Consider the following 23,733-nt stretch of genomic DNA (forward strand, 5'->3'; position numbering starts at 1 on the left):
ATAAATGAATGGACATGAATACTTGTTTTGTTCGTTTATTTTCATATATACAAAAGTAGATATATTTATATATATAAACATAAAAGGGGCTTTATTACTATTTATATAAATATAACTAATTAGTAATTAGGTTATACAAAAGTAGATATATTTATATAAAATATAAAAATAAAAGAGGTTTTATAACTACTTATATAAATATAATTAATTAATATTAGGTTTTATAGTAATCAAAAAATGGGGTTTTCCAATAGAATATATTGTAAATGATCACTAACGCTAACTTATATAAAAAATACTTATTTAGATGCGTTTTTTGAATGAATTGTGATGTAATAGACTTGTCCATTTGTGTTTATTAACGTTAATTTATGTTCGTTATCAGAAAATGATATGCTAGTTCGGTGATGCGTTATAAGGATTAACATTTTTATTTAATAGTCTAGTGAAAGTTACGTTGTTCTATTTGTTTGAAGTTGAGCTATGCTTTGACAAATCATAAAACCTGTTATTTGATCCTTCACTTTCAACCTGAAATTACGTCAATGGCAGGCCTGCACATGTCAAATTAAATTACGCATTGATTAATATATACTAGAGAGCAAACAACAGGTTGGTGGAGATAATGAAGATTGATAGCGTTTATGCATGTGATTTGACGAATTAGTGACTATTGAGTTTTCATTTAAAATCACCTACTAAAATTAGATATTTAGTTTATCATAGCCAACATGTTTGGCTAGAAATTGCAAGACTTTAAATAATGAGATCATACATGTTTAAAAACAGCTTGTACCACATCACCACATGCACATGTAATGTACAAGTTTCTAAAATATAACACATGGAGTTTAATTGTGGTACACAGTCGCATAATGCAACGTAATTGTAGGAGTCTTTAAGAACAACAGCTGCAAGCTTAATGCATTTGTAATTGTAGACCATAAAAAATATGACTGCAAATTGAGGAAAATAATAGAAAATTAAAAGTATTTTAATAAGGTGTTGTTTGTTTTTTAAGAGGTAAAATGTCTGCAGTTTGCGGACCACATCTGCAGATAACTGTAAAAGAAGAGGTGTACCAAACCTCTGTAGTCTTAAAGAAAAAAGGTTGTTTGTTTTTTAACGTATGCAGACTTCTAAAATAAACTGGTGGTGGTGTACGGGTGGTGTTGGATGGTGATGGTGGTAGACGGTGGTGGTGGGTGGTGGACGGTGGTGGTGGTGATGCACGGTAGTGGGTGGTGGACGGTGGTGGTGATGGACAGTGGTGGGTGGTGGACGGTGGTGGTGGATGGTAGTGGGTGGTGGACGGAGGTGGTGAACTGTGGTGGTGGTGGTGGTGTTGGACGGTGGTGGTGGATGGTGGTGTTTAACCCTCTGCAGACCTTAGAAGATCTCAGAAGTGGTTGGGCCAAGTCTGCATCAAGAAGAGCTCGCGCAAATATTTTTTAATGAAACGTCTTCAGAAAAACAACCAATCTGCGCGTGGCAATATCTACGCGTGGTCTGCACGACGCAGACAGAAGAGTCTGCGCAGAACTTTTCAGAAAAAACAAACAGCACCTAAAAACAAATAAACAATCTTAAAGAAATTAATTCCTGGTTACATATCTTTTTCAATTTGTTAATCCATTTAATTTAAGAAATTATAAAGCAAGCTTATCTGGGAATCTTGGTAAGAGTGGACAACAAACATGAGAGGCCTTTATGCAAGAATTAGAGCATTCTCATCCAATTCATCAAATTATACATACATTTCATTAAAAAATAACTCCTATATCAATATATTTTCACTAAAAACAAATACTTTTTCTCTTTCCTTTTCAATTAAATAATATTATCATTACATTTTTCTCTCTCATTCACTCACAACCACTTTCAATATATAATAAAAAAATTATACTGGGTGAACAGTGTCCCACCAAATATACAGATGAACAGTAACATTTTCTCTCTACTCCACTCAGAACCATTTTTTATACCCTTTATAATATAAAAACTACCCCTCACATATTTTGATGGTTTGGATGAGAATGCTCTTAGAGCATTTACATTAATATCAGGTTTTCTATTTAGTCTTTTTCTTAAAATCATAGAAAAAAATATATAAGATTTTATTTCATTTCATTTCATTTGTACTCTCTATCAACGTCTCTAAAATCAAGATAATATTAGAGCATTCACATCCAATTCATCATATTATATATACATTCCACTAAAAAACAACTCCTATATTAATATATTTTCACTAAAAACAAATACTTTTTTTCTCTCCTTTTCAATTAAATAATATTATCATTACATTTTTCTCTCTCCTTCACTCACAACCACTTTCAATATATATTAAAAAAATTATAGTGGGTGAACAGTGTCCCCTCAAATATACAGATGAATAGTAACATTTTCTCTCTCCTCCACTCACAACCACTTTTTATACTCTTTAAAATATAAAAACCCCCCTCACATATTTTGATGGATAGAATGTGAATGCTCTTAGAGAACCTATACTTCTTTAAGTATTGAGATTCATTATTTATCTCTAAATATAATTTTCTGAGTGTATAAAATCAAGAAAATTCGGTAAACTAAACATTTGTGAGTAAGATATAGATAGAGAATCTAATGTGAGAAGTTTAAAAAAATAAACAAAGTTAAAAGAAAAACTGTGTAATTTTGTTTAATTATAGTAATAGAGATACAAAACATACTATAAAATATGAATGCTCTTTCCCCTTTTAAGTAAATTTACCTTATATGTATTATAAAAGGGGCTATTTGGCAACTTCTAATTGGTTAAGTGCTGAATCAATAAGTGCTTAATCAGTAAGAGGTCTGAACCATTAAGAGCCAATACAATGTTTAACCATTTAGAGGCAAATGTCTGACCAATTCAACTTAGATGTCTTAAACATTCAGACTCGGTATAATCCTTAACCATCCAGAGACAAATGTCTGAACCATTCAGATATCTGCTCACGAAACAAATAATCTGAACCATTAAGGGGCTGTTTGGCAACATATGAATGGTTAAGTGTTGAACCAGTAAGAGGTCTGAACCATCAAGTGCTGAACCACTAAGCGGTCTGAACCATTAAGAGCCTGTATAATGTTTAACCGTTCATAGGTAAATGTCTGACCAATTCAGATTAGAGGTCTTAACCATTCGGACTTTGTATAAATCTTAACTATTCAGAGGCAAATGTCTAAACCATTCAGACATTTGCTCGCGAAACAAATAGCCTGAACCATTAAGTGCTGAACCAGTAAAGGTTAAAAGGTCTGAACCATTAAGAGCCTCATTAAGAGGTAAACAAACAGCTTCTAAGTGTTGAACCAGTAAGAGGTGGAGGTCTGAACAATTAAAGAGCCTTGTTAAGAGCTAAATAAACAACACCTAAAGCATGTGTGAATGTTTTTTTAACGGCAAATTTCTTTACTTCTGTCGTCTATGGGAGTTGAACCCAAGACCTATCCCCTCAAGGTGTTTAAAGGCATTGCCTTTGCCAATATACCACCACCGGGGATGGTTCAAATGAAAACCTCTTTTAACGCGAAAACTCGAAAACTAACTAAAAGAGCCTAAAAACACACCATTTTTTTACAATTTTTTTTATTAAAAGTCGCTAGTTTTTGTATATTAAAACAAAATTTCAAAAAAAAAGAATTTTTTTTAGTGCACATATGTAATAATACACATGTGTAGTAAGTACACATACACATGTGTACATATACACATGTGCACTACAAATTTTTTTTAATAGCGAAAATTGGTAAAAAAAATTAGTATGGTCTTCAGACTTTTTAGTTATTTTTCACGTTAAATAGTGGTTTTTATTTGAAAATTGCCCTACCACCACCCCATTAGCAGCATGTGTGAGTGTTTAGTTGACTAATTTTATATCAATTATAAAATATGAATGCTCGCACCCCTTTTAAGTACATTTACCTTACATATACTATTAAAGCATCTGTGACTGTTTAGTTTAATTGGCTAATTTTACATGAATAAGAAAAAAGATAAAGCATGTGTGACTGTTTAATTGGCTAAGGGTGAAGGGGCACCCCTAATTAGGCTAGAGGGTATGGGGGCCGGCTGAGGTCCGACTAGGACCGGCGCCGGTCCCCCACACCGCCCCCCGAGGCTCGGCTCGTCACACCTGGCACCTCACAGCCGGGATCGCCGCTCCTCTTTTGAATTTTATAGCCGTTGTTTAACGGCATATTTAATAAAAAAAAATTATTTTCATTTTAAATAAATACCACAATCTCATCCTTTTTTATACCATTCTCTCCCATTCTACTCCCATTCTTCTCCAATTCTCTTCCTTTTTTATAAAAACACTCCATATTTTTTATACAATTTGCTCTAATCATGAATCCATTCAACCCAAACAACCTCAACCCAAACAACCTAAACCCGAATAATCCCAATCCGAACCAACCTAATTTTTTTTCGAGTCCCGCTTACACTCCGACTATGGATCCTTCGTGGGGGGCTTCGCAATTTCCGTTTTCGGGTTTCCAACAAACACCCAACGCCTTCTCACAAATGTCTCAACTTCAACACATTCAACAATAACAAGCGCTCCAACAAATCATGCAACGCAACACGTTTGAACAACTCCAATCGCAATCGCAACCCCCGGTTCAACTTGACGATGATGATGAAGAAGTCGTCCCCGAATCACCACCGCAAGAGCTCACGTGCAAAAAAAACAAGGGGAAGGGAAAGAAGGTTGAACCCGAAACCGCAACAAAATCGAGAGCAAATGGGAGACCTTGGACGAAAGTAGAAGAGGAGGCACTAGCAATGGCGTTTGTTAAGTCCTCTACTTGCCCGATAGTCGGTATGAACCAAACTTTTAATTTAAATTTTAAAACATTTATTTTTTTTTACTAATGCAATATTTTTTAAAATTTAGGAAACAACCAAACGGGTAGTAGTTTTTGGAAGAAGACAACGGATAGATTTAACACGATTATGGAGCATGGTCCGGCTCGTGACATCGAATCCGTCTCGGGCAAGTGGCGTAAAATGATCAAGGTCGTCAACGCCTTTAACCAGATTTATAACCAAATTTACCTTTCTCCTCCTAGCGGGAGTAACGACGAGGACATCCTTAACCTTGCTATCGCCAAGTGGGACTCTCAAAATTCAACGCCTTTCCCGCACTTCCGAGCATGGAACGTTGTAAGGAAAGAACAAAAATGGAAGTCGGTTCCAAATGAGGTTGCAACGGCCAAACGCACTAAAACTTCCGAGTCCGGAAGTTATAGTGCGGGAGGCTCCACCGCTCGTTGTCAAATCGACATAAACGACAACCCGGAAGATGACGAGGATGCGTTGCCCGTTCACGAGTCGGAACGTCCCACTGGGAGGGACAAACCAAAAAAAGAAGCGGCCGGAAAGCGAAAAGGGGCCGGCTCGAGTGGAGGTGGCGGCTCGAGTGGAGGTGGGGGCGAGAAGGCATCGTTAAAAATGGACGACTTGATAAACGAATCCCGTACGTTCAAAGAGTTCGAGGCAGAAAAATATACTCACAAGAAAACCGTGTCGGCCGACTATGCTCGAGCGGAAGATTTTAGGATTATGAGGTTGGATCTCGACTCGGTTCCGGAGGATGAACGCGAGGTTTATCGGAGGATGAAGGAAGAGGTGAAAAAAAATGGACGTCGTAGGTTGTTTAGTTTTTTTATCGTATCGTATCGTAATTTTTTTTCGTTTTTTATGTTTTTCGTTTTTAGGATTACTAATTTTTATTTTTAGGAAATGTAATTTTTTTAATGTTATGAAATGAATTTATTTAGGTTGTTTTATGTTGTAATTTTTAATGTTTTTATTAAATTAACAAAAAAAAACATAGGAAATAATAAAATATTAAGGTGGGGCCTCATCCTCCACCCCCCTCAAAAGTGAAGGAGACCCATCCCCCACGAGCCGGTGATGTGGCGCCTAGGTGGCGGCCCATCCTCGTGGGGATGGACCTCACCATACCCTTTAGTCTTAGGTGTGTGAAAACTTTTTTTAACCCAATCATACGTTGTCATGTCATTTCCCCTCTATAACTTCCCTCTTGTCCAAAAACGTACGGGGTGCACCCCTCTTAGGGGAATTGTTTTTTTATTAAAAAAAAAAGAAAAGAAAAATTTTCATTGGTCCATCAGTTCCCTCTCTCCTTCCTTTCTTCGGTGACTCCCCACCGATTTGGCCCCCCAAAATCTGTCACCGCCTGGATGGCGGCACCACCACCGAGCGGCAACAACGGTCCTCGCAAGGGGTTACCGATTGTGCCCCGCTCCCCCTAATTTTATATGAATAAAAAAAGAAACAACAAACCTTAACCTGGTAGTCAAAAAGTAAGTCCAATAACCTATAACTTCCACATTTTATTTTGTTTAACAACGTGTTTAGAACGATGAAAATGTGCCAAATTAAAAAAATAATACACATATACACCTCAGCATTCAATAATACCATGTCGTTAATAATAGAAAGCAGTAGATTCGTCTAACAATACAAATTATAGTTACCAGTTTAAAGTTTTATATAATTTAACGTGTTTAGTTTTATATACGTTTCAATATAAAATTGTATTCGGAATAAATACGGGATTACAATCTCCATCACAAATGCGTGACTTATTTCCACTAGTTCAGGACTTAGATCGAGTTAAGTACCCAATGTTGGCCATCGGCCTTGACCCGAAACCCATTAACCCGGGCAAACATATTGACCGCTCTTCTAACACCTCTATTATCCGCGACAGTAAAATAATCATGCCCGAAAAGAATCCCACCTGGCCTCAGTAACTTATAAGCCCGATTGATATCCGACCAAGCCGAATGAAAATCATGACCTGCGTCAATTTCAATCAAGTCCCCAAACACGCCCCACTCGCACAACTTCTCAAGAGCCCACCCAGTCGAAAAAGGTAAAAATACAACACTCTCACTTGCATTCACAGAAACCACATTTTGCATAAACTGGTACAACAACATTGTGTCACCATTTATCATTTTAATGTCTTGAAACCGGTTTGGTAAGCCCGGCCAGCCTCGAAAGTCATCTATGCAAAGAATCTGAGTCTGGAGGCCGAGTTGGTGAGTCAACTCGGCCATGTGGATAGCCGAGGCACCAAGGAAGGTGCCGATTTCGATTATGGTTTTGGGTTGGACTTTGTTGATCAAGTTCTTGAACACGAGCCCGGTTGAGCCCCAACCTTTGATCCATTTGTGGCGCAAGAGTGGTTTGATGTGGGCTTGTGGGAAATCTTGATAAGGAGATGACCCGTTGAAGATTCGGTTTAGGATTGTTTGGCGAATGAGTTCGGGTGGAACCGGGTCAGCACAGTGAGTTTGGAAGTTGTAGTGGTCGATATCAGTGGTTATGTTTGTGGTGGTGTAGTGGTGGTGTGGGTTATATGATGGGTTCTTTGAGAGAGCTGATAAGTAGCCGAGGTAATATGATAAGAGGATGATGAGGAAGTAAGCTGCCGGTTTGGTGAAACCATGGTGGTAGAAAGTGGTAGTGATTCTATTTCTACCGGCGGTGGTGATGGCGGATGAGGTGGTGATCATGTTATTGTTTCATGTGGTTGTTGTATGACAAGGATATAAGTTTGGTGGTGGCTGTGAATATGGGATGATTGGGTGATGAACTGATGATTAAGCATCAGTCGCTATTTGTACACCTAGGAATCTTTGTACGGATTAGTGCTTTTATTCTTTATATATATATGTGTATATAAAAATAATTTTATGATTGATTTATATGTTTTGGTACTGAACCACTGAAGTATTAACCACAAGTCAATCACTTCATACGGCTGTATGATCGTATGCTCAGTAACACCATCCGCAACAACGAACTTAAAAAACTAGTCACTACCACAAAGTAAAAACACCCATCTTTTAAAAAACACCAAAATCCAACCGATAAATAAATATAGAACATCTTAAACGATTGTCACATACTCACATTATCACCACGGTTTAAAATTTTAACCACTCGTCTCGTTCACACCACTTATTTTCTCTATCTATATTATATAATAAAAGTGCACAGGTCCCACGCTAAAATGTTTTTTTTGGTGTTTTTGTATAAAAACAGCCCCAAGATACAACTGCTAAAAACCATCACCACAATAGTAAAAACGGATGACGTGACAAAAACTTGAAAAATATCCTCGAAAATGACTTAATGGGGATGCTCTAAGGGATTATACGGTGTCATACGAGTGTTAAAGTGGCTAAAAGTACAAACAATAATGTCTTATATGCGGCGTGCAAGTAGGTGTGCTTATAAATCATACAGGTTGTATGATGTGTTATCATATTAACAAAATGACATACGACCCTCATCCCTCTAATTTAGTTAAAAAAACATCTTTATACCTAATTTTCTTTTATCTTTTATTCACCATATACATCTCTATTTAATTAAATAATACTTATTTATTTATTTTTATAAAATTTTGTATTTCTTTCACCCACAAAAAATGTATAGAACATATACAAGGAGTAAATTAGGCATGACATCAGCGTAAGATTCCCGTAATCTTATGCCAAATGTAATTTACCCACAAAAAAATGTATAGAACATATACAAAGAATAAATTAGGTATGACGTTAGCGCAAGATTCCCGTAATCTTATGCCAAATGTGTGACAACCAAGGGCGGTTCTTAGAAGAGCCATGGCAGGGCCATGGCCCGGGCAAGTTTTTCAGGCGTAGTGCTAATTTTTCGCATTTCGATCGAAATTTTTTTATATATACTATGTTTGGTCCGGGCTTGTCTGGACTTTTTTTAGTGCCCGTGTCTTTCGGCCCTGTCATGTTCAACGGGCAAGATCCGCCACTGGTGACAACTGTCAATTTTCCGTATCCGTACAATAATTAAACAGTAACTTGTATCTTAATGACTGTGCCTAATTCGGATCAATGACATGAATGATTTTCTGCTTACTGTTATATACATACAAGTGCATTTCATGTTGCATGATTTCTTGTCATATTTACATTTACATGCAACACAATATGATTCAATTAGTGCACGAAAACGAAGTTAGCACAGTTATCAGACAAACTAGAAGTACGGACGGGAGTTCAGTACTGAGACAGACATGATGTTAAGACACAGAATGAGCCCGAAACCAAGAGTTGCACTAGTATAGTGTGTAGGAAAGTAAGGATCATAAAACTGTCTTCCTAGTGATAGTTTAAGTGCCGGAAAGTGCCTAAAACTCACAAAAACTGCAGAATTCTGCATATTTCAGCAAAAATCAGCTTTTTAACAACAAAATATAATGCAGAATTATGGTTTAATGGTCCAGAATGCTTTCCTAAGTGTCGGGAATCAAAACTGTCATAAAAGGGAACATAAAGCACACTAAACTGCGTAGTTTAGCACTTTAACGAACCGGTAACCAACCGAACAACCGGACACTACCCGAAACACCAAATTTTCACTAGAAGCATTGTTTTAACATTTCCGAGGTAGTTATGGTCGCCGAACATCATAACATATCCTACAAACACTAAACACATATAATACTAACCGATATACTTAGAATCTAACTAATATGCTTAACTTATCATCACATCCCAACCATATACCCCCCCCCCCCCCATTCAATGGTCATCAAGGTGGTCCCACCACCTTGATTTTCTTGCATTATTTATTTGATTTGGTGGACGCTTTGTGAACATAAGACCCATTAGACATTTTCTTGTTGGAAGTTCTTTTTAAATAACCACAAGTCTACATTACAAACTCATTTCACCATTTCAACAACACCCTCACTTCCCTTCTTCTCTTCTTGTTCTCGGCCTAACCTCACACGCACAACACATCCATTTTCATCCAACATTCAAGCATTCTAAGGAGATCCTAAGGTGCAAGGAACATAGTTAAGAAGCTAGGAGGCATTGGAACTTGAAGGACCATCACCAAGAGCTTTTATCAACCTTGTTCACTATCATCTTCATCTTGATTTCTTCCATAGCCATAGAGCTAGTAGTAAGCTCCTTACAACTTGATTTTGCTTCTCATTTTAGTGGTTAAAAGATTATGTAATGTGCTAATCTAATGAATCTCAAAGAAACATGAAGATGATCATTCACATAAAGCTTAATAACATAAGAATCTAAGATGTTTTAGTGTATGTATGATACTTGATTGTTGATTTTTTTGTGATTATGATGTTGATCATCATAAGAAGCTTGCTAGATTGTGATTAAACACATGATCTAGCAAGTATGAGGATGAATCTCTTGAAATTAGTAAAGATCATCCTTTATGTGGAACATGAACTTGAATATAAGCTTGTTTTTGTGTATGATGATTATAGATACATGTTATAAGTCTTGAAAATGGATGATTTCAAAAATAATCTTTTCAAGGGAACAAAGTTTATTACAATATTTACATGATCATGGTTTTTAAAGAAGTTAAACATGTTTTTAGTGCTAAATCAAGGCTAGAAAAATGTTTGTAGCAAGAAGAATACAAAAAGAATCATTTTTAGAAAATCTTTATAAAAGTTGTAAAGAACTAAAAATCACAAGAATGAGTTTTATAAAATATAAACCATGTTTTTAAGGGTAACTAAACCTACTAAACAACATATGAAGTTACTAAAATTTTTTACAAACTTTCAAGTTCATGTCATAGTGTAGTTTGCATATTTTTGGCTCATGGTAAGTCTTGATTGAATTGATGATGATTGGCGGTGAATTTTTAAAAGAAAATGATATGCTTTTAAAGCATGGAAACCTCCATTTTTAAGGGGAAACTATGACAAAATTTTTGTAGAAATTAAACACTTAGAAAAATATTTTTAAACAAGTGTTTACAAATAAATTTTTACCATGGTTTTCATATAAAAACTTGCCATAATTTTTATTACAAAATTACAAATATTGGAGGTTGATTTTTTATTAATTAAAGTGACTAAGTATATATTTAGGAAAATATATTTAGATGTCACCATTTGTGTGTTACTTGTGTATTATGTGTATTAGTTATATTATTTTAGAAACTTGAAAATAATATAACACACCAAAATACCAAAATTGTAATACAAAATATTACCAAAATTCCAAGAAAGTGAATATATAATTTATACCCGAATATTGGACAAACTGGACAAAGGACTATGGACTGTATATATATATATATATATATATATATATATATATATATATATATATATATATATATATATATATATATATATATATATATATATATATATATATTCCGGAATTAAATTCATATATTTCGACAAATGAGTTGAATTGTATTTTGGAAACCAAAGAATCGGAAAATATGATTTTTACAAGTATTACAAAAATATATCATTTTTGTCAAATAGAAAATATATTATTTTTGAGTGAAGAAAAATATATATTTTCTTAAACAAATCAAGAGCGTGTTATTTTGGGTGGAAATTTGAAATATAAATATTCTCTATGTTAATCTTGAAAATATATTATTTTTGAGGGTTATATGAAAGTATATTATTTTTGCCAAGTAAAGTTATAGTTATTTTTCTATAAAAATTCTCTTAAAATATATATATTTTTAGAATATAAGTTTGGTGATTTAGTTGTCTAAAAGTAATATTCCGGAAAATTTAATACAAAATTAAGTATGAAATACTTAATAAATACAATAAAATAAGTATAGTCATACGTACAAATACGCACCGGAATACGCCACCAATACTTGGCAAAATACACAAGTATAAAAGTATACAAGTATAAAATACACAAGTATATATTACCCATACTTGAGTAATATTCATCAAGGATTACAAAATGATATAAGTCAAAAATATATTATTTTAACAAATATTCCAAATAATTAATAAATATAATTTAAGTTAAAATATTATTATTTTAACCAATAATCATATACTTTGGAATAATATAATATACATCCAACATGTAACTCAAAGGGTACTAAGTCTTAACAAAACAACTAAGTCGTTACACGACCTAGCCGTCTAATAGAGCATAGCACGTGTGTAGGTAATTGAACGACCCGTGGAAAAGAGCTTGAGTTACTAGATCGAAGAACGCAAAACAGTGAGTTCTTGTCCCCCTTTTCTTTTAACTGTTTTCAGTTTTATAACTTCGGGGGTGAAATACATGTTACAAATATTTCGATGATTACAAATGGTATGGTTAGCTAAGGAATGAACTGTTAGATCATGTGAATGGGTAGGCGTTAACTTAAGACCATTAATCCTTGTATAAGGACCGATGGGCATGAGTGATGGATCTATTTGGGTGTTGCGAGCCCCACATATCGGTCCGCGAGTTGGCCGCATGTAGTGACTATGTCGTTCCAGCCGGGTGGCCCGGTACGAAATACGCAAAGGTTTGAGCCTTCCTGCACCATTGCACACATATTAATGACCTTGCAAATCATTAATTAATCTGTTTATATACGCTTTCATACCGGTTTGCAAAGACATACATACAAATGTTTACAAGGTTATTCGTGCACACATACAAAACACATGAACTTGCTCAACTTTTGTTGATGTTTTCGAACTACATATATTTCAGGAAACTAATGTGGATCTGGCAGGCGTTTCAAAGTTTCAAGATGTATTTACAAGATATGATGTCATCCTTTTTGGAAGGGTTTGAATCGTGTATCTTATCCTTGATAAGATACATGAATCAAAGCCTTAATTTATCTATGTCTTTTGTTTAAAGTCCTTTATGGAACTTGTTTCTATTTCAATGGGTTGTAAGTTAAACTTGGAGTCGTTGGTTGGAATTAAACAATGTGGTTTGTATTATTTTGAATCGTATTAATGGAGGAACATCATGGTCTTAATCATATAGTTATTTGTTATAATTGAATGCAATGATATTAAGCAAGTCACACATAATACGCTTTCGCAAAAGTTAGAGTGTGACAAAATGTGATTCACCCACAAAAAAATATATAGAACATAAACAAGGAGTAAATTAGGAATGACTTCAGCGCAAGATTCCCGTGATCTTATGCCAAATGTGAGACTAAAAATATTTTGTTTTAATTCTTATCAATTATGCCAAATGTGATATTAAAAATGTTTTTGTTCTAATTATTATCAATACTTCAAAAAAGCCAAAAATATAAAAAAACTTATTTAGTAAAAAAAACTAAAAAATAAAAATTATTAAAAGATTATTTCGAAAAAGGTTTTTTTTTTAAATTAAAAGTTAGTAAACTAATTTTATAAATATATTTAAAAATTTAAAATCATTAAAGTGTAACTTTTAAAAAAGAGTAAACTGCCATTTTGGTCTCTGAGGTTTGGTTACTTTTGCCACTTTAGTCCAAAACTCAAACCTTTTGCATCTAGGTCCTTGTGGTTTTAGTTTTATTGCCATTTTGGTCCAAAAAATGAAATAAGCTCATATTTCTCAAATTAAATCCTGCTATTTGTCCTTTTCCTCATGGGCAAAATGGGCATTATTATTAATTAAAAGTGGATCTGTTTCACCCTGCAGCCCCGCCACACCACCGTTGGGTACTAAACCCACCACCACCACAAAGTCGCTGCCACGAATAACCTGTCAGCTGCCATTCTTTCAGATTTGTTCAACCACCGCCACCACGACCTCTAATCTCCGGTTAATTTTTTAAATCTTTCCGATCTATTCAACCACCATCACCACCACAAACAACCGATCAACATACCTATTCGGAGTTGAAAAAAGGGAAAAAGATGGGAGTTGAAGGAAGGTCATAGCTAATCTCAGATCTGAACAACTGGCCAGAAAAAATGTGGGTCACCGTCAACCCTCCACTACACTACCCTCCACTGTACTACAACACATTTTCACCATCGCCAAAACTTTGAAGTGAGAAGGGGCATAGCTAATCTCGTCGGAGCTTCTGATCTTCGTCACCGTCAACCCTCCACTGCACTGTTTCCCAAGTTTAATATGTCCAACCATTACCAGCGAATCAGCATCCCCAGTCCCCGAAACCGGAAACAAACAGGAAGAGACGAAGATGAAGAAACATAAACAGAAGCAAACAATTTGTCTGCAAATCAACCTACGGACATTAGAATCTAAATGAGGGGAAAGATGAACGGGATAAGATAAAGAATTCAAGAAACATAAACATGGACAAACCTTGAGGTGAGAAGAGGCATAGCTAATCTCAGATCCAAATTTCACACAAAAAACAGATCCAAGTTCCACATCAATGTCGCCCCTTTTATTATCCACCACCGCTTCTACCATTATCATCCACCACCGTCTCCACCATTAACATCCACCACCGACATCGTCTTTACCATTAACATCCACCGTCGTCTCCACCATTGAGCTTGTGATAGAGAGAGAGGAGCGAGAGACAGAGGGGTGTTCTTGTGATAGAGAGAGAGAGAAGAGAGAGAGAGAGAGAGAGAGACGGATGGGTGTTTAGAGAGAGAGAGTGCAGAGTTTATATATTATATAAATTTTCTATATAATGGCCATTTTGCCACTGAGGAAACTAACAAAATAGCAGAATTTAATTTGAGAAATATGAGCTGATTTATTTTTGGACCAAAATGACAATAAACTGAATCCACTGGAATCCAGATGCAAAAAGTTTGAATTTTAGACTAAATTGCCAAAAATGATCAAACCTCAGGGACTAAAATAACAGTTTACTCAATGTTAGCTAAGAAGTGTGACGGGACGTTCCACTTTTGGTAAAGTCGGCTAAACCACTTTTACACATCCATATATCCAAAACCAATCTCTTTTTATGTTTTTCTTATCCCTTTAACGCTATCTTCTTTTTTCCTGAATTCTGAATCTAACATAATTCAAGAACTTGAACTCTAGTTTCGAGTATTTGAATGAAGTCGTTATCCAAACTGAATTCTGAATTTCACTCTCAGCTTGAATTCACAAGCTTGAGAGTTTTGAACCGCACCAAACTGATCCGGTCCAATTCGAATTATATCAATTTTATACACATATAACACGTGTGACTAGTGGTGCACAAATCGGGTTTTTTTTTAAACCGGTTCCGGTATGGAACCGGGTTCGGGTAGGATCGGGTTTTAAAAATCGGGTTTTTTTTAAAAACCGAGTCGGGTCCGGGTCCGGGTCCGGGTTTTCTACAAAAAAATGTATACCCTATATACCCGGGTCCGGGTAGGGTCCGGGTCGGGTTTTATAAACCCGGGTATTATAATACCCTATTTCCAGGTTCGGGTAGGGTTCGGGTATGCATCGGGTAGGGTTCGAGTATGCATCGGGTTGGCAAAAAACCCACACCGGGTATTAAAAAACCCGACTGGGTATTAAATGTTTCTTTATATGTTTTAGTGGATAGTTTAGCTTATTCAAATTTAATGACCTTTTTAAACAAGATTACATCAAATTGTATACATAATTCTTAGAAACCCAATAATTAAAGAAGATTACATTAAGTTGCATACATAATTTTCTTAAATCATAAGAACTAGAAGTCTTAATTCTTGAAAACATAGATAAAATAACAAAGACTAAAAAAACATAGATAAGACTAGATTCTAATCCATGTTTTTTTTTTGAAAATACATCCAATCCATATAACCGGGTATTTATAAAACCGGGTAAAAACCAAGTACAAAAAAACCCGGTTCCGCGTTTGGGTTTTTGATCAGATATGAATACCCGGTCTCTACCCTATGGGTATGGTCGGGTTCGGGTATAAAAAACCAGGGTTTTGTAATACCCAATTCCAGGTTTTTTTTTCCGAATCCGGTTCCAAGTTCGGGTTTCCTGTGCACCACTATATGTGACTATGTCTTGTTGAGCGTTTGTTTCATGGAATGGAATGAAATGGAATTAGAAAGTTTTTCTTTGTAAAATTGATCTTGGTTGGGGGAGGGAGGAATTTGAAATCCCATGAATTTCTCTAATCAATGAAATTTGTGACTATTTCAACTTTTCATTCCATTCCTTCATTAGAGTGAAAGATTTCTAAGGAATGTTGAAATAGTCACAAATTTCATTGATTAGAGAAATTCATGGGATTTCAAATTCCTCCCTCCCCCAACCAAGATCAATTTTACAAAGAAAAACTTCCTAATTCCATTCCATTCCATTCCATGAAACAAACGCTACCTTAGTATATTTCATTAGTAAACGCTACCTTAGTATATTTCATTAGTTTGGGCTTGAGTGGGCTGTTTGATCTTTTTTCTAACAAACATTTAACAAAATTCCAGTTTAAAAAAAAAAAATTTCCACTTCAACTATCGGAGTCAACTATTTCAGAAACAACTAAACCCTGCCCAAAACCCTAAAACCAAACACACCCTTCTTCTCTATCAAATTCAGCTCGAAAAATGGAGGTTGAACCAGGGGAAGCATCAAAGGAGCTAACTAACAACGTCATGTGTCAATTATCCGATCCTGAAGGAACCCCACTGGGTGCATCCATGTATCTTCCTCAAAGTGTTGGCCCTAAGGAGCTTCAACAGATGGTTAACAAGCTCCTCAATAATGTAAGAATTCTCTCAATTAACTCATTGTGAATTAGTTTTGAAGATATTTATGTTTAAATTTTGGTAGCTATTAATCTATTATATTGATTTGATGTACTTGAGTTAATGTCAAGCTGTGAATACTTTGTGTTTGTGTTTTTTAGGAATGTATTTGTCACTGAAATTGGCAGCAATCACTTTATTGTAGTAGTGAAATTTATTTTTTAATTATGGTTTCTTATAGATTATATGTTTTCAATTTCCATAAATATCAATCAAGACTGTGAATTTATGGTTCTTTCAGGAGGAAAAGCTACCGTATGCGTTTTATATATCGGACCATGAGCTTGTTTTACAACTCGGAGAATATTTACAGAAGAATAAAGGTAAACAGAACATTATGGGAATGTAAGTATGATACGGTTGCTAAATCGTTAAATGTTGTTTCGACTTTTTTCAGTTTCGGTGGAGAAGGTAGTTACAATAGTGTATCAGCCGCAGGCAGTGTTCCGGATCCGTCCTGTTAGTCGTTGTTCTTCTACAATTGCTGGTATATTTATTATATTTTGTGGATTTTTTTTAGTTTTTTTTTTTGTTTTTATGTGATGAAAAATACATATTTTTTTTGGAAAATTTGTTCTCGTAGGTCACACAGAGGCTGTACTTTCGGTTGCTTTTAGTCCCGATGGACAACACTTGGCTAGTGGTTCAGGTGACACAACTGTCCGGCTATGGGACTTGAATACCCAAACACCCATGTTCACTTGTACAGGTTAGATTTTGATTTATGTATCAAAAAATTCAATTTTTAACTTGGTCTGTAATTGCTGTTAACATAATCTGGAAACTTATTGCAACTCCGTACTAATAATTCAAGATGTTTAATTCTCATATTTTATATATACCTATTTAGGGCACAAGAATTGGGTTCTTTGTATCGCATGGTCACCGGACGGTAAGCATCTTGTTAGTGGAAGCAAGTCTGGAGAACTTCAATGCTGGAACCCATTGACCGGGAAACCGTCTGGCAATCTGCTCACTGTAAGATCTTTGTAACTATCTTTAACTAATTCAAAAAGAATTCTGATTAGTTATTTAATATATATTTTTACAAATTTTAGGGTCACAAAAAATGGATAACCGGTATATCATGGGAACCGGTACACCTCAGCTCGCCTTGTCGTCGCTTTGTCACCTCTAGCAAAGACGGCGATGCACGGATATGGGATGTTACATTAAGGAGAAGTGTTATATGTCTTAGTGGTCACACTCTTGCAGTAACTTGCGTAAAATGGGGTGGAGATGGATTCATATATACAGGGTATATATTATTTCAAACTGTAATTGTTTGGTCCCATAATTAAAATAATACCAACACTTTTATATAAACAATAAACCGAAACGACAACCAAGAATATTTAGTTATAATATATCTTCATGGCACAGATCTCAAGACTGTACGATTAAAGTATGGGAGACTACTCAAGGAAAGTTGATTCGTGAATTAAAGGTATAATTTTTATGAGTAATGATGTATAATAATGAATACAATAATCATATTATTTCAATAATGCTATCGTATTTTGAAATACAGGGTCATGGGCATTGGGTGAATTCTCTAGCATTAAGCACGGAGTACGTTCTTCGGACCGGTGCTTTTGATCACACACGTAAACAGTATTCATCTCCAGAAGAAATGAAGACGGTAATTTTTCATTTTGTAAATATCAATTCTCTTTAAAAAGCAAAACGTAGATATAAAGTTTTATTTCGTTATCGCATCAGGCGGCTTTAGAAAGATACAACAAAATGAAGGGTAATGCTCCCGAAAGGTTAGTTTCCGGTAGTGATGATTTCACCATGTTTCTGTGGGAACCGTCTGTCAGCAAGCACCCAAAAACCCGAATGACAGGTCATCAACAGGTAAACTTCAATAGTTCAATTCACGTTAAAATCTATTTTGAAGTTTACATGGCCTTTTGAATCTTTCTGCTTTTTGCAGCTTGTAAATCATGTTTACTTTTCGCCTGATGGGCAATGGATTGCAAGTGCTTCGTTTGACAAATCTGTCAAGTTATGGAATGGAATTACCGGGAAGTTTGTTGCTGCCTTTCGTGGTCACGTGGGGCCTGTTTATCAGATATGGTATGATTTTTCGTGGCGTTTATATAGAAATAATATTAATATTGCTTTCGTTTTTCAAGTGTTGTATGGTTTTGTGCAGTTGGTCTGCTGACAGCAGGCTTCTCTTGAGTGGTAGCAAGGACTCTACCTTGAAGGTAACATTAATTTTGTTCATAATTGATTATAAATAATGAATAATCCAGATCAATTCTATAAATTTACGAGCACCGTTTTAATTTGTTACGATCTTAAACATGTTATTTATTTAGGTTTGGGATGTGAGGACACAGAAATTGAAGCAAGACCTTCCTGGTCATGAAGATGAGGTCATTATTATTATTTTTTTTTGTTTTTTTTAAAAAAGAAGGTTAACAAGAATAAAGGTCATTTCAACAAGATGATAATAATTATCATTTGTTTTTTTTTTCTTTCGATTTTTAAAGGTTTTTGCTGTGGATTGGAGTCCAGATGGTGAGAAAGTAGCATCGGGTGGTCGGGATAGAGTTCTGAAGCTATGGATGGGTTAAAAAGTAAAGAAAGCTTTTTGTATGTATATCAAGGTGTACATGAACCGTCTATTGCTCTCCTATGGGTTGTTTTTCATTATTAAGCATCAAACACTTTACGTTCTTAGTTACATGTTTCCATTGTTTTCAAACAAACTCATGAACATTATATAGTGTTTTGAAGTAGCTCACAAAGAACTTTATTTATTTGCCCATCCTCGAATCGAACCTATTACAGTCTTTTAACAACCCATGTATGCATTTCATCTGGTGTTCTAGAAGCTTAGTAAGTTCTTCTCCTTGAGGCTTTCGACAGTATCCTTTATGCTTACCTCCTCTGGAGTAAATTTAACGCCTAGAGTTTCCGCCTTTGCCCTTGATACAGTGTAAGGTACGGGTTCCACACACTCGCCATCTTTATACCTATCAACATTAAAGTAATCTGGATTTTGAGTTGCATATTGCCACCTGGAACAAGTCTGGTCAACCTAGCGCGGGCCCGGTTAAGACAACGTAAGTCTTGGCAGACTTGGCTAGGGCCGCCGATTAGGCGGTCTGACATTGGGTCACTCAAAAAGAAAGTCACCGTTCAAAAAAAATGTGTTTACCTTTCAGAATGGACAAGGCCCGGGTATAGTTTATCTACAATCTTCATGATCTCTAAAGATCGGACCACTTTACCAACCATGCAGTATCTACCATTAGCTTCCGGGTTCTCAAAAGCTAAAATATGTGCCGTCGCAACATCTCTCACATCAACAAGTCTATAAATTCCGTCTGAAAACACTTCTTTTCCTGGATATATATAAATCAAACCACTTACACAACATAAACTATAATTAATACATATGAATACCACTTGTAAGCAACGATTACTGCTCTTTATCAACTCCATAATGCCCTCAGAGGTAAGGTTGAGAGTTGGCTGTAAGATGGGACCGATCACAAATCCAGGATTAATAGCCACCAAATCAAAACCATTATCTTTTGCAAACTTAACCGCAGCATCCTCAGCCAGGGTCTTCGAAAGATGATACCACAACTGAAATTACAAAAACGTTGATTAGTTACTACCTTGTTTTAAAAAAGCGTGCCTAGGCGCAAGGCGACCTAAGGCGCAAACCAAATCGCTTTGTGTGACATAAGGCGCAAGGTGTACAAAAGGCAGAGGCACACTTTTTAGCCTAAAATTTGACCTGAGGCGCAGGTGAGGCGCGCGCCTTTTGTACATGGGGTGTTTATGTGCAGCTGAGTGTTGTACAATAGGCTTTTTATGCGGTACATTTCAGTTTTTTTCATTTTAAAACATATTTAAAGCTTAATTTTAGCTAAATCAAAGGTAGGGGATGCTAAAAACCTATGGATATATAAAATAATTTATATAACCACTTTGCGCCTTGCGTACGAAAAGCTCACCGCTTTTGCGCTTTGCGCCTCAGTTTTAGACATCGTCGTATTTGTGCGCTTCCCGCTTTTCTAAACCAAGGTTACTACATATTTAAGCCAATGAGCTTTAGTTCAACTGGCATTTGGGGGAGAAGTGAAGATTTGGGCTGAAGACCACATGTCTCAAGTTCAAATCCGATCCCAACCGGGTTTTACCGCAGTGGCCCTTCGGGCGACAGGTTTTCCCCGTAATGGATATGGTGGGCTACCCAGCTGTCAGCTATATCGCGGGCGTATGGGGTTCCTTTTGCCATTGGGTTACCTGGGTAGCCGGGCTTTTATTCGTTTTGTCCGTTAAAAAAAAAAAGTTTACATATTTATGCCAAGTTGAGATGAAAGTTTACCTCTTTTTGCTCACAAAGTGATGGATCTGAAAACCAGGTTTCATCCATCACAAAACCATGCTCCGGATGTCCGGAGCGAACCATTACCGCAGCCATTGAAGAAGTCAACACCACTCTCTTGAGAGATGGAACCTTTGCAGCTGATTTAAGAACATTAAGTGTCCCCTTAACTGCAGGATCTATAAGTTGTGCCTGATGGAAAATGATTTTTTTTTGAGGAATATTTATACCAATCTCTTTATAATTAATACAAAAAGAATGATGAAAGGTTGACCTGTGGGTCGTCAACTGAAAGTAGAACCGGAGATGCTGTGTGAAAGACACAAACACAGCCATCAACTGCAGAGTCAAAAGATCCTTCTGCAGTCAAGTTAGCTTCAAACAAAGATAGTCTTTCTTTAGCTCCATCAAGAGCAAGCAGATGTTGTGTCTTTTTCGGATCATCTGCAACGTATTTTACTAGAATTATTAGGATTGATCCAAACTGATACTAAAACAGATTGAAATCCAAAATAAGATGGTGGAAGAGAGTGACCGAGAGATCGGACAGTAGCATGAACGGTGTAGCCACGATCAAGCAAGAGCTTAACGAGCCACGAAGCGATGTAGCCAGATGCCCCTGTAACACAAACCACCTTCCCTTCTCCATCCATCTGTCTCAAACTTTGGAGTTAGTGGATAAGTTGGTGGTGGTGGACTCTCCAGTAGCAGTAGCACGGGAATCAATACATTTGTTCTAAAATACAAAACAATACAATAAGTTATATTATAAATTTATAATATTATGTTATTTTGACTCTTAGTGTATTTTTCATGGTCTTTATAATAACATGTGATTTATAACCCAGAAATGATATAACATAATGTTTATATTTTATTTAACAATAGTAAATTAAGTTTAAAGTATAATTATTACATAATTAGAAAAGAAAAACTGCTTTTTACTAAACCTTATTTAGAGCTTATAGCGAGTAGAAACGAAAAACTGCCTTTTACTTTTTTTTGAACGGCAATTTTCTTTTATTCCCTACTGTCTGTGAGAGTTCAACCCAAGACCTCCCCTCCCAAAGTGTTTTAAAGGCTTTGCCTTTGGCAATTGACCACCACCCCATTGGTAAAAAAAAACTGCCTTTTACTAAACCTTATTTTTAGAGCTTAAAGCGAGTTTTGAAAGAAATCATTTATCGCAAAGAAAATTAATAATTATTATTTTAATTTCGATCTTAATTTAGGTCAAAAGTTCTGAAAACTAGTTACAATATGTCTTCAATAATTAAAAGTCTGTCTCTTTTAGAGATAGAGATGTAATATGAATTGATAAATAATTTGATTAAAATAGCTAAATTTAGCAAAAGTAGTATTTATATTTCTAACCGAATAAGGAGGGATATTCTCAAAATAGCATTAGAATATGATGAGAGTATGAGAGAGTATAAAGTAGCCAAATTTAGCAAAAACAAATTGGTAAATAAACGGTTTAAAATAGCCAAATTTAGCAAAAATAGTACTGCTAACAGAATTAACAACTTTTTCATACATTCCCACCAAAAACTATCAATAAAAAAATATATAAAAGAAAGCTAAAAGCACTAATTTTTTTAACAACTTATAAATGTCAATCAACATAATTGAAATAAAGGGAACTATGTAAGAATGACGTGTAAATGGAAAACAAGCCGCGCACAATCCCCTTTTATATATAGCAAATTTAATTCTACCGAAAACAAAACACTGGTTCCTCGACATTGATAAATGCTGTGCGCGACCAACACTCCGTGCACGACTTTCCCCTTAGAAACCAATCTCCTCAGAAAAACGACCACGACAACAGGCCTAATACCATTGTCCGGCTAGAGCAGCGGCGTAAGGGGGCATATGCAACAAACTCCGCCAAGGCCCTGGGACATTGCCCCCCAACCACCCATTGAACACCTTGGTAATAGATCTAAGTAAGCCAGAAGCGATCACAGACCTCTCTCCACAAAGGATGCCAAGAATGTGTTGGGCCCTCAGCCCGTCCCTCCCATAAGAAGTCCCTTTGGGGAAGGATTTAAGGCACCCCAGGACACAATCGACTTCCACAAATAAGGGGGGATCTGTAAGTATTAAGACAGGTAAATCTGGCGAGGGCAGGATAGGGTGCTTATCCACTAACGGCCTTATAGTAGCAGTACCGAGAGGTGCCCCTGAAGAGCATAAAACTTTAACCGCAACAGTGTAGTGCCCATCAACAACTTTTCGTAAACATTTATTGACGTTGACACTTCCTTCAGAATTACCCAGCTCCGAGAGCTCTCACCAGGTCTGACCACCTCATACATGGTTTGGTTCAAAAGCGATATAATGAGTTCAGCGAACCTGGTTCCATCTCCCAAAGCTACCAATGTCCGTTGAATACTATAATAATTAACTTGGTTAGTTATTTTTAGTCAATAGACCTAATGCCAAAATTTTAAATGGACGTAAAAGTTAAAATATGAACTTCGGGGCGTTACACAAACGAACTGGGGGGGGGGGGGGGGGGTTAGCAAACTTAGGGAAATGTAAACAAACTTCTGTTGGGGCGAACTTAGGGGTGGTGAGGTGTAAGCAGGAAAATGAATTTTGAAATTCGCGGGGGGATAAGGAATTCTAGGTAGAGTGCTGGGGGGATCAGGAGTTGCCGCCGGAGTGGAGGTGAAAGGCAGAGGTGGTGGAGTGAAGGTGAAGGGCGGTGTTGGTGGAGTGAAGGTGAATGATAGAAATCTGCCAAGGCAACCCATCATTTTCTTGAATTTTTCTTCTTTTAACAACTGGTAAATCATGTTTCGCATGACGGGCAATGGA

The 23,733-nt window shown here is 36.0% G+C and overlaps 4 protein-coding genes across 4 annotated transcripts; 2 read left to right on the forward strand and 2 right to left on the reverse strand.

The window, feature by feature from the left end:
- The first annotated feature begins 4,600 nt into the window (after window positions 1-4,600).
- Window positions 4,601-5,757, forward strand: LOC110920091 (glutathione S-transferase T3-like). Its single transcript, XM_022164327.1, has 3 exons — window positions 4,601-4,850; window positions 4,926-5,659; window positions 5,749-5,757. The coding sequence occupies exons 1-3, from the start codon at window positions 4,601-4,603 to the stop codon at window positions 5,755-5,757; spliced, it is 993 nt and encodes a 330-aa protein (XP_022020019.1).
- Window positions 5,758-6,484: 727 nt separating this feature from the next.
- LOC110918208 lies at window positions 6,485-7,670 on the reverse strand. Its single transcript, XM_022162555.2, has one exon. It carries the CDS (start codon window positions 7,579-7,581, stop codon window positions 6,664-6,666), a length of 918 nt encoding a protein of 305 aa, XP_022018247.1. The 5' UTR covers window positions 7,582-7,670; the 3' UTR covers window positions 6,485-6,663.
- An 8,584-nt stretch (window positions 7,671-16,254) lies between these two features.
- LOC110918211 (notchless protein homolog) lies at window positions 16,255-19,330 on the forward strand. The gene is made up of 13 exons (XM_022162557.2): window positions 16,255-16,508; window positions 16,792-16,873; window positions 16,948-17,037; window positions 17,134-17,259; window positions 17,401-17,528; window positions 17,609-17,808; window positions 17,934-17,997; window positions 18,082-18,192; window positions 18,273-18,410; window positions 18,490-18,632; window positions 18,712-18,766; window positions 18,881-18,937; window positions 19,055-19,330. Exons 1-13 carry the CDS (start codon window positions 16,350-16,352, stop codon window positions 19,136-19,138), a joined length of 1,437 nt encoding a protein of 478 aa, XP_022018249.1. The 5' UTR covers window positions 16,255-16,349; the 3' UTR covers window positions 19,139-19,330.
- On the reverse strand, window positions 19,175-21,709 carry LOC118487984 (tetraketide alpha-pyrone reductase 1-like). The gene is made up of 6 exons (XM_035984931.1): window positions 21,443-21,709; window positions 21,182-21,351; window positions 20,908-21,099; window positions 19,994-20,159; window positions 19,726-19,912; window positions 19,175-19,540 (listed from the first exon to the last, which is right to left on the reverse strand). Exons 1-6 carry the CDS (start codon window positions 21,558-21,560, stop codon window positions 19,393-19,395), a joined length of 981 nt encoding a protein of 326 aa, XP_035840824.1. The 5' UTR covers window positions 21,561-21,709; the 3' UTR covers window positions 19,175-19,392.
- Between the last annotated feature and the right edge of the window lie 2,024 nt (window positions 21,710-23,733).

Source organism: Helianthus annuus, chromosome 16 (genome assembly GCF_002127325.2).
Source record: "Helianthus annuus cultivar XRQ/B chromosome 16, HanXRQr2.0-SUNRISE, whole genome shotgun sequence".
NCBI lineage: Eukaryota > Viridiplantae > Streptophyta > Magnoliopsida > Asterales > Asteraceae > Helianthus > Helianthus annuus.